The 15,740-nt window shown below is 45.4% G+C and overlaps 1 protein-coding gene across 9 annotated transcripts in view; it reads right to left on the bottom strand.

Moving 5' to 3' along the window:
• The window catches only part of KIF13B (kinesin family member 13B), a 124,955-nt gene continuing 109,215 nt past the window's right edge, over positions 1 to 15,740 (bottom strand). For all 9 annotated transcript variants that reach the window (XM_048079314.2, XM_048079316.2, XM_048079315.2 and 6 more), the window contains 3 exons: positions 9,733 to 9,795; positions 7,136 to 8,159; positions 1 to 4,669 (listed from right to left, as the gene is read on the bottom strand). In XM_048079314.2, the coding sequence (XP_047935271.2) occupies positions 4,377 to 4,669; positions 7,136 to 8,159; positions 9,733 to 9,795 (1,380 nt within the window). In that variant the 3' untranslated portion in view covers positions 1 to 4,376. The remainder of the gene's footprint in view (positions 4,670 to 7,135; positions 8,160 to 9,732; positions 9,796 to 15,740) is intronic.

Below are 15,740 nucleotides of genomic sequence, written 5' to 3'. Positions count from 1 at the left end.
TCTAAAGAAGGAGTTTATTCAGGTACTGCAGGCTGCATCGCATGTATAATACAATATTACAGTAATTTAGTATTGTACAGAAATAATTAAAAACTTTACAGCTCATTACAAAGTATCTTTGGATTTTTAGCTCATTTAAAGTACACCAATCAACACGTGATACCACAGTGTAAATATCCACTCCTTATATACAGACCCACTACATTTACAAAAAAAATCAACAGAAGGAAAGATGAGCGGGAAGAGGCTCCCAAGACACGGTGGGCATGAATGGGGGTGGAAAAGCAAAATGTGCAGGGGCTGCAAGAGGCACATACGGGGCACTTTTGGGGTGCCCTGGGGCAAAGCAGGGAGCGCGGCTCCTGCATCAGGGACAGGAGGGATGGATAAAAGAAATACAGGAACAAGACACTTATTTGTCACCCCAGCTCAAGAGGGTTTTGTAGTGTGACCAGTCTGCACATTTACCTACCACGATCTTCATTCCCTAGAAGCTACAGAGACGCGAGGTCAGTGCGAATCAACCTCCTCGCTGCACTAGTTGCTGACCCGGGGATAAGGCACTGCGAAAACTGAACTTCTTGTGCAAAGAGCTGGCAGTGCCAGCGCGAGGACAACACAAGCATCGATATAGAAAAGAGACTCTTCGGCAGCTCTGGTACAGCGTGAACAGGCCCGTGCATCGCCCAAGCTCGCTTTGGATCAGTTTTCGGGACCACCAGGCACAACGAGCTGGAGGCTCTTGGTTCGTAGCAGAGCAAGGAGGTGCTGAGCCTCCCAGCCTGGGGCTGGGCAGCTGCGTCCAGGCAGCAGCACAGTGGGGAGGTCTGAGCCCCTGCACAGCTCTATTTTTTAAGGACGTGGGCAATACTCCCAAGTGGGACTCGTTTCTCTTAGTTTTCCTCAGCTAAACTACATCATTGAACAGCAAAGAGCCAAGGCCCCTGAGCCGAAAAGATATTATTTTGGCCAAAAAGATCAGAACACCGCAAGAGTGTTGAGCATAGCACAGTAAAAAGTCTTGGCTTGGCTTAGAAAAACCCACAAAAACGCCCCACAAGAAAAGCATCCTCTCGGCTGACTTGGAGCAAACGACCCTGCACGGCCAAATCCTGCTCCACGTGCAGGGGTGCGGGGGTACCGAGCTGCTGACACGGGCGGCCCGCCACGTTGTCGCCCCACCAACCCAATTTTCTACCCCCAGAAACCGAGACTCGACCACAGTTCACAGATACAGAAAGCAAGCTGACACAGCCGAGCAGACACAGGAGATGAGACACTTGCTACAAATTACACTTCCTGCATTAAATAGTATTCTTCCCTGTATAAAGTGCATGAAAAATCTTGGAAAAAAATATGCATAGCTATTAATGCGCCAGCCTCTTGGCTGGGCTGTTCCAGTTAAGAGCACCTCCTCCTTTATGCTGAGGGTAGAGTGTTTCTATTGCCAGTTACCAATTTAAAAAAAAATAATAACAAATTTACCTTAATCATGGTTTAAACTGATGCTTTCTGGTTAGCTGGTGCAGAACAACAGATGGCTTTGAGCAGAGGGATGCGCACTCACTGTGCCCAAACAGAGGGAAGCATCTTGAGAAGAAACCTCAGGTGGCTGGGGAAGTTGGAGGGGGCAGGAGGGAGCCCGAGAAGTCCTCCAAGAGCGTCCTCATGGCCAAATCGGATTTGTCTGGCTTTGGGGAGCTTGTGCCGTGATTTGGTTGGGATAGTTGCATTTTCGGGGGGCAGGCGGGATTTGAGGAGAGGCTTAGTTTCAAAAGTCAAACAAGACGGTGAAAGCCAAAAGCCGTATTTAGGATGTTTGCTTCCAGGACCATTTCCCCCAGAGGAGGCAGCAAGCAAGTGCTGTTCAGACCAGGCTCCGTGCCCCTCTACAAACGTACAGCACGGTTTTGTAACGCGACTGAGGGCGGGTGGAAGAGGAAATCCACCCCCTATCAGTTGGCTGCAGCCTCCAAGCACATGCCCCAGATGTGCAAACATTTAAATAAGTCCTTATAGAGTCAAAAGTGTAGTTAAATACGGCCGGAGGAATTTATAGCGGGTAGAATCCACAGCGAACTGTTAGCCCAGCTGCTGCTGCTTCACCCTTTCACTGCTGCACCTTCGATAAATCAGTCCTGAAGAGGGTTCAGGAGGACTTGGACAGGTTCTTCCCTCCTGTCCTCCCCCAAAGGGGCCACCTCGCAGACACCGAGTTTCAAAGATATCCCTAAATCCAGTAAATGAAATGCTGAGACTATAAAAACCCGTCGGTTAGGGGGCTGCTTCACATTAGCTAACATTCTGTAGCACATCAGAACAAAGTGCAAGTAGAAAAAAACCTTAAAGATGGGGTTTAGAAAACACACAAGGCAGTATAAGAGGTGCCGTGTTAATTAGCGGGTGGTCTTTCATCAGCAAGACTCATCACACCCCAAAATGTTGTCTCCTTGCATGGATCACGTCTATAAAAACAGTTATAATCTTAAAAAAACACCCAAGGTTTTAGCATCTGAATTCCTTACTACTAAATTTCTCCCATCGTCTGGGCTTGAAAGGACAGGAGCTTCGTGCAAAGGGAAAGGAGAACAAAACTGTACACTAAAAATGCCTTTAAAAGCCGGTCTGTACATTATATATTAAGATTTCTCTATGAAAATTTAGGAGACGCTGAAGCTAGTTACATAAAGCCGAAAGGATACACGAGTCCCTGGCAGCACTACGCCTGCTGCATTGTAACCCGTCCCGCTTATTTCAGCTACAGATTAGTTTCTATTTTAATTTTATTCCTTCTGCATAAATGATATTAATTACAGTAAATCAGCATAATTATCTCCTTCACTAAGCATCCCGATCTCCTTTGATGACAATGTATCTCTCCCTTGGACCTCTGAACCAGATGGCTAAGGCACTTAGATACCCGCGTGCAACACGGACAGAGACTAGCTACGTCTTAAAGTTTAATCACGAATTCGGCATCCTAAATATTCCCCATGTAGATAAAACGCCTATTGCTCAAGCTGTCCAATCCCCCCGTGATTAGTTAAACGAGATATAAACAGCTCAGAACACAAAAGCCTGTGGTCTTCCTTGGTTTGTTAGGAAAAGGAGTGCGTGTACGCCGGTATGTGCGCACGTATACACGCACGCGTACAGCCACATGGAATTCATGGATGTTAAAAACTAGCGAGGGGTACCAAAAATAAAATCAACTGTTAGGAAAGCCAGGCCAAACCTCCCGCTTTCCAAAAGACTGGTCTGGGGGAAGACCCTGAAGCTCTTCCACCGGGTTGGTTTTCGTGTGTGCTGCTTCCATGGGAGCGATGCTGGCGGGGGGGCTGGCGGAGCTCCTCGTGCAACGTCAGGCGGCGGGCGATTGTAAAGCGCAAACATTTCTCATTTTAAAACAATAAATACAAATAAATAGGCTGGATTCATCCCCTTACCAGAATCCTGTTTTGCAAAACTGGGTTAAAAATAGTCTGGGCAGGGTGCTCCCGCCTCCAGCAGCAGCACGGGGTCGGGTTGGGAACGGGGCAGCGCTGCGGTGCTGGTCCCTGCAAAAACCCTCCTGGCCCAAAGGACAGGGGGAGAGAGGATCCTGGCCTGGTGAGCACATTGAGTAGATCACAGAGAGCAAATTCGCCCAACTCCCCTCTTCCGTAAAAAAAGAAGGGATCAGAAATATTGCAGGGCGGGCCACGGGACTCATCTCGTTTCCAACACAGCAGCAATAAATCGGGTTGTGCTGCCTGCCCCAGGAGGAGGGAAGGGCAGCAGGACAGTAATCACAGCAGGTCCTGGTCCTGGCTCACCTAGCTTTTTAACAAAGGGGTTTGGGGGTTCTTCATAACCAAATAGAGTTTTATGTTCCCTTCTCTGCCTGTCCGGAATCGTTACCTTGCCTTTTCATTATGTATTATGCGAGACAGACACAGCTCTTACAAAATTATTTAAAAAAAATGAGTTATTTTGGGGACTTTTCTTTAGAATTGCCAGTCGCACTTTGAGAAGCACTAGCACGTGGGTAGTATTTTGTAGCTACTGGAAAGTCAAGCTGTAATTGGAACAATTCATGTCTCTTCCCTCCCCGAAAGGTGGAGGAGAGCCGAGCTTCCAGCCACCCACCGCCGCCAGCTTTCGCTGCCTGCCATCGGGCGTACACCCAAGCATCACGAAACTCCGGGTGTAGATCCAGCACCGTGACAAGGCAAAGAATTAACGTGTCAATCACCCCAAGCAGAATAAAAAAAAGACCCTTCATTAGTGTTTGCCACAAACCAGGAGTTCGCAGGGATGCTTCAGCTTCCCGAAGCCGTCAGATCTGCTCCCCGGGCTGCGGTGCAGGCGGCTGCGGTGTGGGGGGGGGGGCTGTCTCAGTTTGCCCAGGATTTCCTGTTCTCGGCGTTTTTCTGGCTCTTCTCCAGGCGAAGCGGGGCTCCTCCTTCCGATTTAGCCAGGGCTGTGAGCGACGCCAGGTTGGAAGCCGAGCCGGAGAAGTTGCCGCTCCTCCTGTTCTCGGCGGCCGCTCCTCCCTGCACCCTCAGCCCCGTGCTCCGTCTCCTGGCCGGTCCCGTGGCCTTCTTCACTCTGCCCGGTTTCACGAGCAATCCGTAGCCCGGGTTGCACCTGAAGTACTGCTTTCCGCCGATGGAGCCGTCGTTCTTACCTGGGGCAAGAAGAGGAAGGAAGGTGACACAAAGCGGGCGCGCTCAGGGTCCCGGCACGGCAGCAGGGATGCGACCCAACTGCGCTGCCGTTGAGCCACGACTACAAAACACCTAAACTTCGAACGAATAAATAAAGGTGACAGAAAAAAGCATAACGCCACAAGGTTAGAGTAAATAGAGATTTTGTCACACTAGGTTTTTGTTTCGTGGCTGAGGGTGGTGTGGATATCTGGAGAGGCGGATGGGTGGCACCCGCACGCAGCGGCGCGCCGGGTGTCGTGAAAGCAGGGATGTGGCTGAAAAACTGAACCAAGGAGCCACCACAGCACCTTGTGCTGAAAGATGTGCTGCCACGCCGCAGGGAAGAAGGGCTTGGTTGAAAGTAAAAGCTACCGTGATGGTGGGAGGCTCGAAACTGTTATACAGATGGCTGGGTGGTTCGGGCAGCCCCTGGCACTGCATGGGGACAGGGAGCCTGAACGGGATGCTCCCAATGCTTCCTCTCTTCTCGCTGTTCTGGGGAATCATTTATTTCAGGAAAAGTGTTGAAATAGAGAAAAAAAGAGAAAAAAAAAAAAAAAAAAAGGAATACACGCATTAGTTTGTCACAAGCAAAGTATCTGGAAGAAAGGAAAAAGCCAATTAAAAGAGCTCTGGAAGTTGAGAAGAGCAGTTTCTGTGCCATAAAACCTCCACAAAACAGAAAAGCGTGATCTCTTTATGCTGATGCCGTTACCTTTTTATCTCTCCCTGCAAAGCATTTAAAAGCCTCACAAACACCGTCCTGGGACCGCTTCTGTCTGCAAAGGCAACACCACGAGGTACAATAGCTCTTCATCACCAAAAGGTCACCCGCTTTGTTTTACGTTTCCTCTCTGCCACCGCCACAGCTCTGGGTCTGATCCATCCTCATGAGGACAGGGTTGGACTTCTACCTCCCCTCGATGATCCTCATGGGTCCCTTCCGACTCGGGATATTCTATGGTTCTAAGTCAGGGACCCAATCCTTGGGTAAAATATTCAGTAGCATCAGCGGTTGAGTCCTCGGCCAACCCCAAATCTCGTAGCCATCAGACATCTGCCATGGAGGCTTACCGGGGGTGTGCAACCAGCTCAACAGCCCCAGCAGTGCGAGCCAGAGGAGCCAGACAGGGAGAGAAGGTGACTTTTGAAAATGGGAGTCTACAAATACATCTGTTTTTAAGATAATTCAGGACTGAGAATCGGGACTGCAACTTTCAGAGGCATTAGGGCTACCGTTTGCTTTCTGGGGTGGCAAACCCCAGCTGGTTTTCAGTAACCAGCTGCTAAAAAAACCAGCCTAGTTTACCTTTTATGAGCACACCGTGTGTGGGAAAGGTAACTGCTCACTTAAACGGGACTTCTGGGTCCCCGACACACCATTTGTCTTGGCGAACAGCTCTGTGCAGCAGAGATGAGTGTGGGCAACTCCTAGGGAGGTGCTGATTCACCAAACATAGCCCGGAATTTTACAGCTTGGTTAAAAGAATTGAAATCAGGAGCTCTAAGTGCCCCTTGGTAAACCAAACCCTCTTGCTATCAGAGGCAGTGGCACCTCCTGCTCGCCTCCTGAGTTTGCCACCAGCACGTCCTGGCTTCCCCCGTCCTGCCTGCTCTCGGGTAAAGGAGAAAATGAGCACCACGAAAGCTGGCGTGAACCTGCCGAGGAAAGGAGTTGTGAAGCCCGGGGCTCCAGCAGAGAACAAATGCCAGCCGTCACCGCCCGCTCTCTCATCTCCTTCGCTTTAAAGTGCTTGTGCTGAAACCACAGCTTTTCTGCACCACGCTACGATGGCACATGTGAGCAAACCTCCCCAGGGATGGCACCTTGCTCCTAAAAATGAAGTGTCACATCAATTCTGGGAAGCCTACAGCTGTACAGGTACGAGTTAGACAAGAATGGAAAATGAGAAGCTGAAAGAAACCTTAAATCACCTGTATTTCCTGGCAGTCAACGTACAATTATTTCATACTTGCTTTTATATATATATATATTTAGTAATTTCACTGCTTATTTTAAAAGAGCTTGTGGGAGACTAAGTAACTTGTTAGGAGACTTGACGTCTTGTTTAGCCTAAATTCCTTTGCTCATCTGAGTCCCACAGTTCCTGCTGTGCCTCGGACGCCCTTATCCTCAGAGCAGAAGCCCAGAAGAAGGCCCTTAGGACACAAATACTGCAAAATGCAGATTAACGAGCCGTGTTATAAAAGCAGATGAGCTTTTTCCCTCTGTTGCAAGAGGCTAGTGAAGTAACTGGGAACGGACACAACCCAGAGGGCAGGGAGACTAGGATTACAAGGGCAGATTGTAAAAAGATTACAGCAGAGAGGGACCTGTTTTATTTCCCTTCTCGGACTACCCAATAATGGCCAATGAAACCCTTTTAGAAAAAAGCAGCATTAAAACGAACACTACTTTGCACCCACCCTAGAGGATATTTTACCTGAGGGTAAGTCCAGTTCCACACCAACCCACGTTCCCTCCTGAAAGTCGGTGGGCCCAATGTATCTAACGATGCCTGTCTTGTTTGCACCGACTGTGACATATTCTCCCTCTTTCAGCCACTCGGGAATTTCATTGGCGTCCTCGGAGTCGGAAATCACTTCCAGTTTTTCTTCCGCCATCTCCGATCCGTTACGGTTCAGCCCGCGGGCGGCCAACGCGCTCTTTTCTCCTTCTTGCTGCTCTTCTGGGTTTAGAGGACACGGGGGATCCGTCCCCAGCATGCTCGTAAAGGACTTGAGCTCTGAAGTCTTGACTTTCTGGATTTTGAAGGGGGAGGCTGCAACAGCGGGCTGGGACGGTTGGTCGGGATGGATTTGGGATTTGGGAAAGCCCAGTTCAGAAGCCCCAGAAGCTGTTTCCTTTTTCCTCAGGGCTTGTCCTGCTGACTCCACCGACTGTTTGGATAGCTCCTTCTTTGGAGAGGAGGTAGGAAAGGCGCTTTTTGCATCGCTGCCTACAAGGGCATCACTTGCCTGCTCACTCTGAGTCACAGGAGATGCACACGATTTGGATTTCAAAGCCTCGTTGCCATTCACTTCAGGGCTGTCTTTTGGTCTCGTGTGAGTGCTTTGAAGGCCGGAGATGGGCTGAATCTCTCTCTTACTGCCGAGGCGGCTTTCTGTAGAGCTGTCCAAGTGCCCTGGCACGTCAGAAGATGAGGCCTGGGCCGCAGCAGGAGCTGGGAAGTCACTCGAGGTAGGAATTTGTCCCCCCGGCTGAACCACGGCATCGCTTCCAGCTGCGAGGGCTTCCGAGAGGGTGGCTGTCGAAACGCTGTGAGAGAAATACCCGCTGGAGGCTTCACTCAGAGGGCTTGGAGGCCCTTCCTGGGAGTCCTGGGCCTGGGCATCTCCCGTGGGCTGCTGCAAAGGCACTTTGGGCGTCTTTTTGGGACTCTTTCCTGCCTCCGATGTCTGTACTGCAGCTTCGAGGGGCCGTTTCCCTACCTCCTCTTGGTTCATCTGAAACAGAAGAGGATAGTGACCGTGGAGCTCTGATATCCGAAATATCTGGCCTAAAAGGACAGATATAAGGCCTCAGGGATGTACTAAGGCCTCCAGCAAATCTAAATCCCTCCATAGCTGCAATCTCCAGAAGATGCAAGTTGATCTCAAGTCAGCTTTACAAACCTGGGAGGATTGTCAGCTTATTTCTTCCATTAATAAGCAAAGTGTCACCCAAAAGAAATACGCTCCCCAATATTTACTGAAAAATTATTTATATTACAGGAATGGTCATTTGCTGTTTGAATAGCAGGATTTATACGGAATTTGAAAACAGCCATGATCCATAAGTCTCTCTCCGTTATTTGGCTTAACTTTCAGGACTGATAAATCATCCCCTTTCCAACTAAACTGTCACTTACGTCCCCGTTTCCAAATGCCATTCCCACCTCAGGGCTGCCAGCACCACACACTCTCAGAGTATGAAATTAACTGCACCTCGTGAGATTAACAGCCCATTTTAGTGATGTATTTCTTGGCTGTAAAGTTTACTAAATCTGATAGATCAATATCTTTTGCCAGCACATGTACTCTAAAAGATTAGGATGTCTCTAAATCTCTTCCAGGGGGAGGGAGGAGGCTGCTAATACGAAGAAAAAAAAAGTGGTTGGAGGAAGGCAGATTTGCGCATATCCTCCCTGTTAACTCTCGAGTGTACATTTTTTGTTGACTGTTCAAAATTTTGCGTTTTTCCCATTTAGTGGTAAAGTGTCCCAAACAACGGGGTTTTCACCTCGTTCTGAATTCCTTCCACTGGGAGGTTAAGTGGCGTTTGAAGAAAGAGGGATTTGATTGAATTACGAGTTTCAGAACCAAAGGCCAGCTTGCAATTGCTAAGTGAAATATAATATAGATAAAGTTGTTTGAAATGATGCAGCAGATTAAAAACATTTTTTGCTTTTCTATGGGGTGGGTGCTGCACATGTGGGCTCTGGAGCTCTGGTCTTGCTTCGGGCTTTCCCTTGTGAGCGTTCAGATAACATGCATTTTGTTAAGACAATAAAAGCAGTGGGAGAAAGCTGATTTGCTACTCATAAGACTGAAGTTCTGCTGAACTGTGGGAGATCATAAGGTCTATTTTCCATCCAGCTTAGCAAGAGCCTTTTTTCACGCCGATATCATGAATTGGCTTGAAATGTAAAATCAAGAATAAAGCTCCGCACTCGGAATAACAGACTCGTTCTGTTTATAGAAAGCATCAGAGCCTAGCAATTTGTCTTTTAAAGCACCACAACAGCTAAATTTCAGCTAGCTAACTGCAAATGCAATCATGTGATTAGCCAGGCTTTCAGATATAGAAATGCAACCAGCAACGTAAGGGAGGACTTTAGCAGGACCTAAGAAAACACAACAATATACACAGGACCTAAGAAAACACAGCAAAATACAATGCATTTAATCATCTCACAGTGAAGCAGCACTAAAAGTGCAACAGGTTTTAAGTAACTATCCCAGCAGCAGCTTTAAGTGCGTCTGGTTTGCAGAGATGCAAACATGAAAGCTGTTTCTTAACATCCCAGGGCGTGCTCACCTGTTTTATCTTCGCAGCACTGGCATCAACACTGGCAGACTGAACCATAATTCGCGGGACAGACTGCAGGAATGAAAAAACAGAGCATCGTTCACTTAAAGGGTTAAATGTCGTCAAGCTGGTAAACATTAAGACTGATATTTGAAATTTCAGAATTGGCAAAAAGGACGGAGCATCGCTATCCTAATGCATTCTGCTGACATCCTCTGAAGGGGCAAGTAAAAACATCAACCAAGGCAACAGAGGCGTCCCTGAATTTTGGCAGAAAAGCAACTACAAGTACAAATTCACAGCATACAAAGTTTTCTTTTGCGAGGTGGTGGAAGATGCCACTGAGCAACCAAATGACAAAGTCTGAGGTCACGCTAGTCTGGCTAGCGAAATCCTCACCTTCAGTCCATCTCCAAAACTCTTTCTCCATCTCCTATATCTTAATTCAGTTAAGATTTTAGCATTGTTTAACCCGAAGAAGCAGCAAGAAGGAAGATCTGGGCATCCTGCTTTCAAACAGGACCCCATCAGAGTGACATCTACACGTGCCCTTTGCTAATGATCATATATTGGTCCTGTGTCAGGACCACTTCTGAGTTTCCAGAGGACCTTCTCTTTTATAGCTTGGGGTTTGACATGAAGCCTTTGACAGCAAATGTTCCTCACTTGCTCTGCATTCAGTTTTTTTGTTTTGTTTTTGTTTTTTGAAGATATGAAATAATCACTTGAAGCCGTCTCCTCCAACAGTAACAAATAGTGTTTGGGGAAAGGGACCTTCTGAAAAGGAAGCACGAAGAAGAGAAAAAACCAGAAGCAGCTCTCTGTAGCAGTGGTAAGTAACGTACTGCAACCTCAAGTTCATGCTTTCAGGGAAAGAGCTCTGTAAAGGCAATGTATTATACAATTTGGGAGCAGTCTGGTTTTTTCTTCTTCTCTCTTAGGGACTTGAGAACTCTTCTGCAGGCCGTGCTGATCTCCAGGCTGCTATTTCTAGAACTCAACAACTTGGTTAAAGAACCAAAATTTACCAACTGAAGAGAAAGGTACGCTTCTCTTGCATCCTTTCTAAGTAAAGCAGGAATAAGACCAGTCCTCTCCCAAAAAGAGATAAACACCGGGGAAAAAAACGGCTATTATTTATGCAGAGATCGCTAGGCATTAAATAAAAATGCGGTTGTTCAAAGTAAAACTGAAGACAAAAGGCAGACAAAAACCCAACAGCTTCGCAGCGGATCAAAATCTTTTTTTTTTTTTTTGTAGACATTAAAGCTTCAGCTCACTGAAAGAAAGCAGGAGGGGGGTTGCTCGTCTTTACACCTGCTAATTGCAAGCAGACCGCTGAAGTGGGGAGCAGAGCAAGCTGGCTCTCTTTGGGGTGCCCGAGGTATCAGCATTTTGACATCTTCACTGTGATCTTCACATTTTGAGATCTTCGCTGTGACATAGGCTGGGAGCAGGGGGTGTCCAGAACCAGGACAAACTAACGAAGCCTGAAAGAAGCACAGCTTTACAATTCATTGTCCAGTGGTTTTTGAGTCACACACCTCGTGTTCCAAAATTTCAGCTTCCTTTGGAATAAAGCGGCAATCTAAGCCAGCGGTATTAACCTGAAAATGGCTGTGATGTTGACTTGTGTCTGAGTTCGGAGATATCTTCGAGCAAGGAGGTTCAACGAGTGCTGTGACCTGCCCCAAGTACTAACTTGGACGTGCAAGGAGAACCTCATTGTCTTAACAGTCAAATGCTTCGCTTTAATGTAAACCAGAGAGGAGAGGGATTAACTTTCTTCTAAGTAAACACAGCACATTTTAGGTGTAACAGAGGCTTATCAGTGTCAAAGTGCCCGGAGTACTTGGCAGCACACTTATTCTCTCCTCTTCAGCTGTCTTTGAACCATGGGTTGGCCCATCTTGGAAGGGAGTGCGAAGTCAAGCCGTTAAATGTCCCCTTTTAATGAAAGAAAAATCAGCAGGCACAAGGCATTAGGGCTAATCCCTAGGCAGGCACTTACACAGCACTTCGAACCTTTTGCCGAGGTGGATCTGAACCTCAGCCAGTAGCCAAGGCCCTCGAATCCAGATAATCCCAGTTCAGTATCTCCGTGGTCCAACACAAAACGCTGCATTTGGGCATCTCAGAAAGGATGTGTGAAGAAAAACCACCGTCCCTGTTGTTTCCACACTGCGTGTGAGGGGCAACAGCTTCTTCCACGGCAGACCTCGTACCAGGAACAAAAGATCTTACAGCGGCACCATAAATGAAATCGATCTTTTTGCCCCATTTTCTCCCTGTATACACGCCACCTCCAGGAAGCACTCCAAGGTAAAGCATTATTATGAGAGACAAGCACTCAGAATTAGAAGAAGAAAAAACATTTAATGATATTTCTCAGTTCCTTTGGTATCTTTTCCTCTTTTGTAAACAAATAAACAGAAGAAATTATTTTTGTTTGCTTTTTTTTTCCTCTCTCAGAACCCTTCAGTCTTGCAGCATGTAAATCCATGAAATCTAAAATCTGAATAAAACCGTTACACTTTAATCATTCCTCATCAATTGCGAAGACGATGCTCTCCTCGTGAAAGGATGACAAATCTCCAAACTCCTACAATAACTTTGCCAGGCAATGTTTAGAAAAACACGGAGAAAAAAGCAATTATGAGAAGTGGCACTTGCCCAACTTTGGTGTCGACAAGAAACAGATGGGCAGAAACACCCCCATTGGGGTAGCAAAGGTACTAAAACAAATCTTGGTCGTAAAATGTAGTGAAGTTACTTGAGGGGGGATATTTAAAACAATGTGTTTGACTCTCTGTGAAGACATTTACTGGATGAAAAATATTTCTGAATCGAGAGCCAAGTTTTGTCATTAAACGTGTGCAGATATCGACTGCTAAAGCAGACATATATTTACCCAATGGCAACACATGACCCTTTTACACTGATAATTTTTGGCACAGTTTCTTCAACCAAGCTGACAAAATACGGGGTAAGAGAGAACATGAAAGCAATCCACTTTAAAGCGTCTCTGAACCCTTGTAGAACAAAAATTGTCTTTTTTTCCTAAGAGCTGCTACTCTGCGTGGTGAGTTCATAAGGATTTCTAAGGGCGTGCTCGCACAGCATTTGCTGGTCAGATTCGAGGTCAGTTTGAACATGCTTTCAGTGACCAAAAGCCACATTATTAGGAGTGATTAGAGAAATCTGAAGATCAATCCAGTGTGTTGGTGGGCTTGAATGCAAAAAGTAAATGTGTATCTCACCCCATTTAATAGAGGCAGCAAAATTAACCCCAATATAAGTTTTTTTTTCATATCATATAGTATATGTATATCATGGCAACCTCTTCAATGGACTCAGAAAAATACATTTGGTATTTCACTGCCATTAAACATTTTGTAAGTGATTCTATGACGGTGCCTGATGAATTCAGTACAAAGCCTTTTGCCTTGATGTCACCAGATGAAAATCCTTCAGCGTTAATACACAACGTGCAGGAAGTTCAGTGGTAGTTAACAGAGTGGGCCCGTGTGTCCAAGAATTATCCTCCAAGCTCCAGAAATGGTCCAGCCAAGGTTACAGCAGTCCTATAAGGACATTATCAGCAAACTTCCACTGCCGTTGTCTGTGCTTTGCCATCCGCAGACAGGAATGACTGAGCTCAAGGACTGCCAGCCTGACAGTATTATGTTCACATCACCATTTAAAAGAAGCTATTGGAAACTTCTCCAGCAGGGCATAGCAGTTGCTTCATTAAATGTGGATTTAATTCAGTTTTGAGCGCTTGGGTTAAAATGCTTTCACAAGGCGCACAGCAATGCAGGAAGAATTCTGAATCCCTTAGCACAAAGCCAAACAGTCCATTTTATAAAGAACCCCCCAAAAACACAACTATTCCTCCCTGTCCTTTGTTTTTAAAAAGTCACCGGTCATTCAGATATAAACCTGGACACCACAAGGAGAGCTGAAATCCAGCACAAGTTGTGTTTAGTTGTTTGTTGTTGTTTTGTTCTCTTTTTTTTTTTGTTTGCTTAAAGACACTGTATATTTAAATATTAATCCAACCTTCTTATTTCACCTTCTAAACACGGAAGATTGCAGCTGGTAATAATACTTTTGCATTCTGCTTTTCTAATATACTTTGTGGAAAATGTATACATACACTATTTCTCAGTTATCTCATTCTAGGTCCAGGCAGAAAGATGAAAAGGGCAATTCGGAACCATTTTCAAGTGAGTTCATATTGAAGTTTCGGAGGTTTTCACTAAGAAGTTGAAAAGGCCAGCTTCCCGTACTCATTAAAAACTATTTGTAAGAGCATGATAGAGAAAACGGAACTTAGAAAGAAATCAAAACACTAGCAACTCAGCCACAAGATCCAGCCATACATGAGCCCAGACGGCCACCAAGGATCTATTGAGCTATGCTGATTATAGCATCCAAATGATTCTTTATTTGAAACAGTGAAAAAAAGCCTTCTAGATTTTAAAAAGGGTTCTCTGAGGCCACATTATTTACATTTGATTAAGGAATGTAAATTTGAGCAATTATACTAACTATGCACCACGCACAGCCATGAAACCGCCGCTATTTTTTAATGCACTTCCAGAAAAGGCTTTTGTCTGTTCAGATAGCTTTTCATTAACTGCCCTTACTTTTACATTTTTAATTTTAATTTTTATATATTTTTAGATTAATTACTGTAGCTGCATTGGAAGGTGAAAGAGAACAAACAGAGGGCTGCATTCTTGTGTCACGTCTGCATTTCTATACCATAAAACAAACATGAAGTACATTAGCACATGGAAATTCAAAGACAAGTGTGCATTTTAAGACAGCTGGGACTCAAGATCTCTCATTTAAGCCATGTGCTAACGAAGACATTTGACCATCCAACAAGGTTCTTGACTATGAAGGTGACCAAAATGCACTTCTGAAATGCACATTGGTCACAGGTATGAGCCACAGCAATGTCAAAAGCCAGAAACTGAAATACAAATATGTACATTTTTAATGCCAGCACCCAATGATGCCCTAAAATGAAATTATACGGGCAGTTCCTGGAGATCAACAGGGTCATAAGGTAAAGAGCAGTAATTCTGCTTGGTGCACACTATGAAAGCCTCAGCATGTTAATAAAAAAGACAAGCTTCAAGAGCGCGCACATAATATAATTAAGCAAAGATAGATGAAACTCTGATTCCCATCCACCTGCATATTTTAAGCAAGTGTTTTAAACTTTTCCTGATCAGCACGATGGGTTGGTAAGGCTTTAAATCTTGTACACTATGGTACCAAGCCTTTCAAAGAATAAACTAGGAAAATAAAAGGCAATTGCAGTAATCCAAAAGGTTTATTTTTTTATTTTATTTACAGAGTACTGGCAATTAATTGAAAGGCAGCAGATAACTGATAAAATAGGCATTTTCTAACTTAAAAGTATATAAACAGCTTCATCAGAAACCCATCTTTTAGGTACATAAACAGCTTCATCGGAAGCCGTTCTGCTAGTTACATAAAGAATCCTATTATGCCAAATTAATTCAATCTAACTAATTAGAGAGCAGGAAGTTCTTTCAATTATTTTATGTGCTGTCTGAGAAACACACTTGAATACGAGAGCAGATTTCATTAATTGCGGTTCATTATTCTCCAGATTAGTTACTAAACTTGCATCAGAAGGTCAAAGACAGCAATTTTGTTAGCTGCCACCACCTTGACTGGAATGGCTCTGCGTTTTCAGAAACTCAGGCAACAACGGGCTACAAACAAAAACAGCACTGGGAAAGACCAGCTCGTTAGGATAGTGCTTACTTTAAGATTGGTGACAGCCTCAGCGACAGCGGTGTGATTGAAATAAATTGGGAAAAAAAAAAGGTGTTTTCAGAACAAGTGAGGAGAAGTCCGTCTCCTGTTTACTTGCATGGGATCTGAGATCTGATAACATCCACTCGGAGAGCTGTTCGGTCACGATGAACTCAACTTCTCTTATGAACTTCCAGAAAAAGGTTAAGTACTGC

The sequence above is a fragment of the Anser cygnoides genome, chromosome 3, assembly GCF_040182565.1.
Source record: "Anser cygnoides isolate HZ-2024a breed goose chromosome 3, Taihu_goose_T2T_genome, whole genome shotgun sequence".
NCBI classification, from domain to species: domain Eukaryota; kingdom Metazoa; phylum Chordata; class Aves; order Anseriformes; family Anatidae; genus Anser; species Anser cygnoides.
Note: the sequence above shows the minus strand (reverse complement) of the source record. Positions and strands in the feature narration are given on the sequence as shown.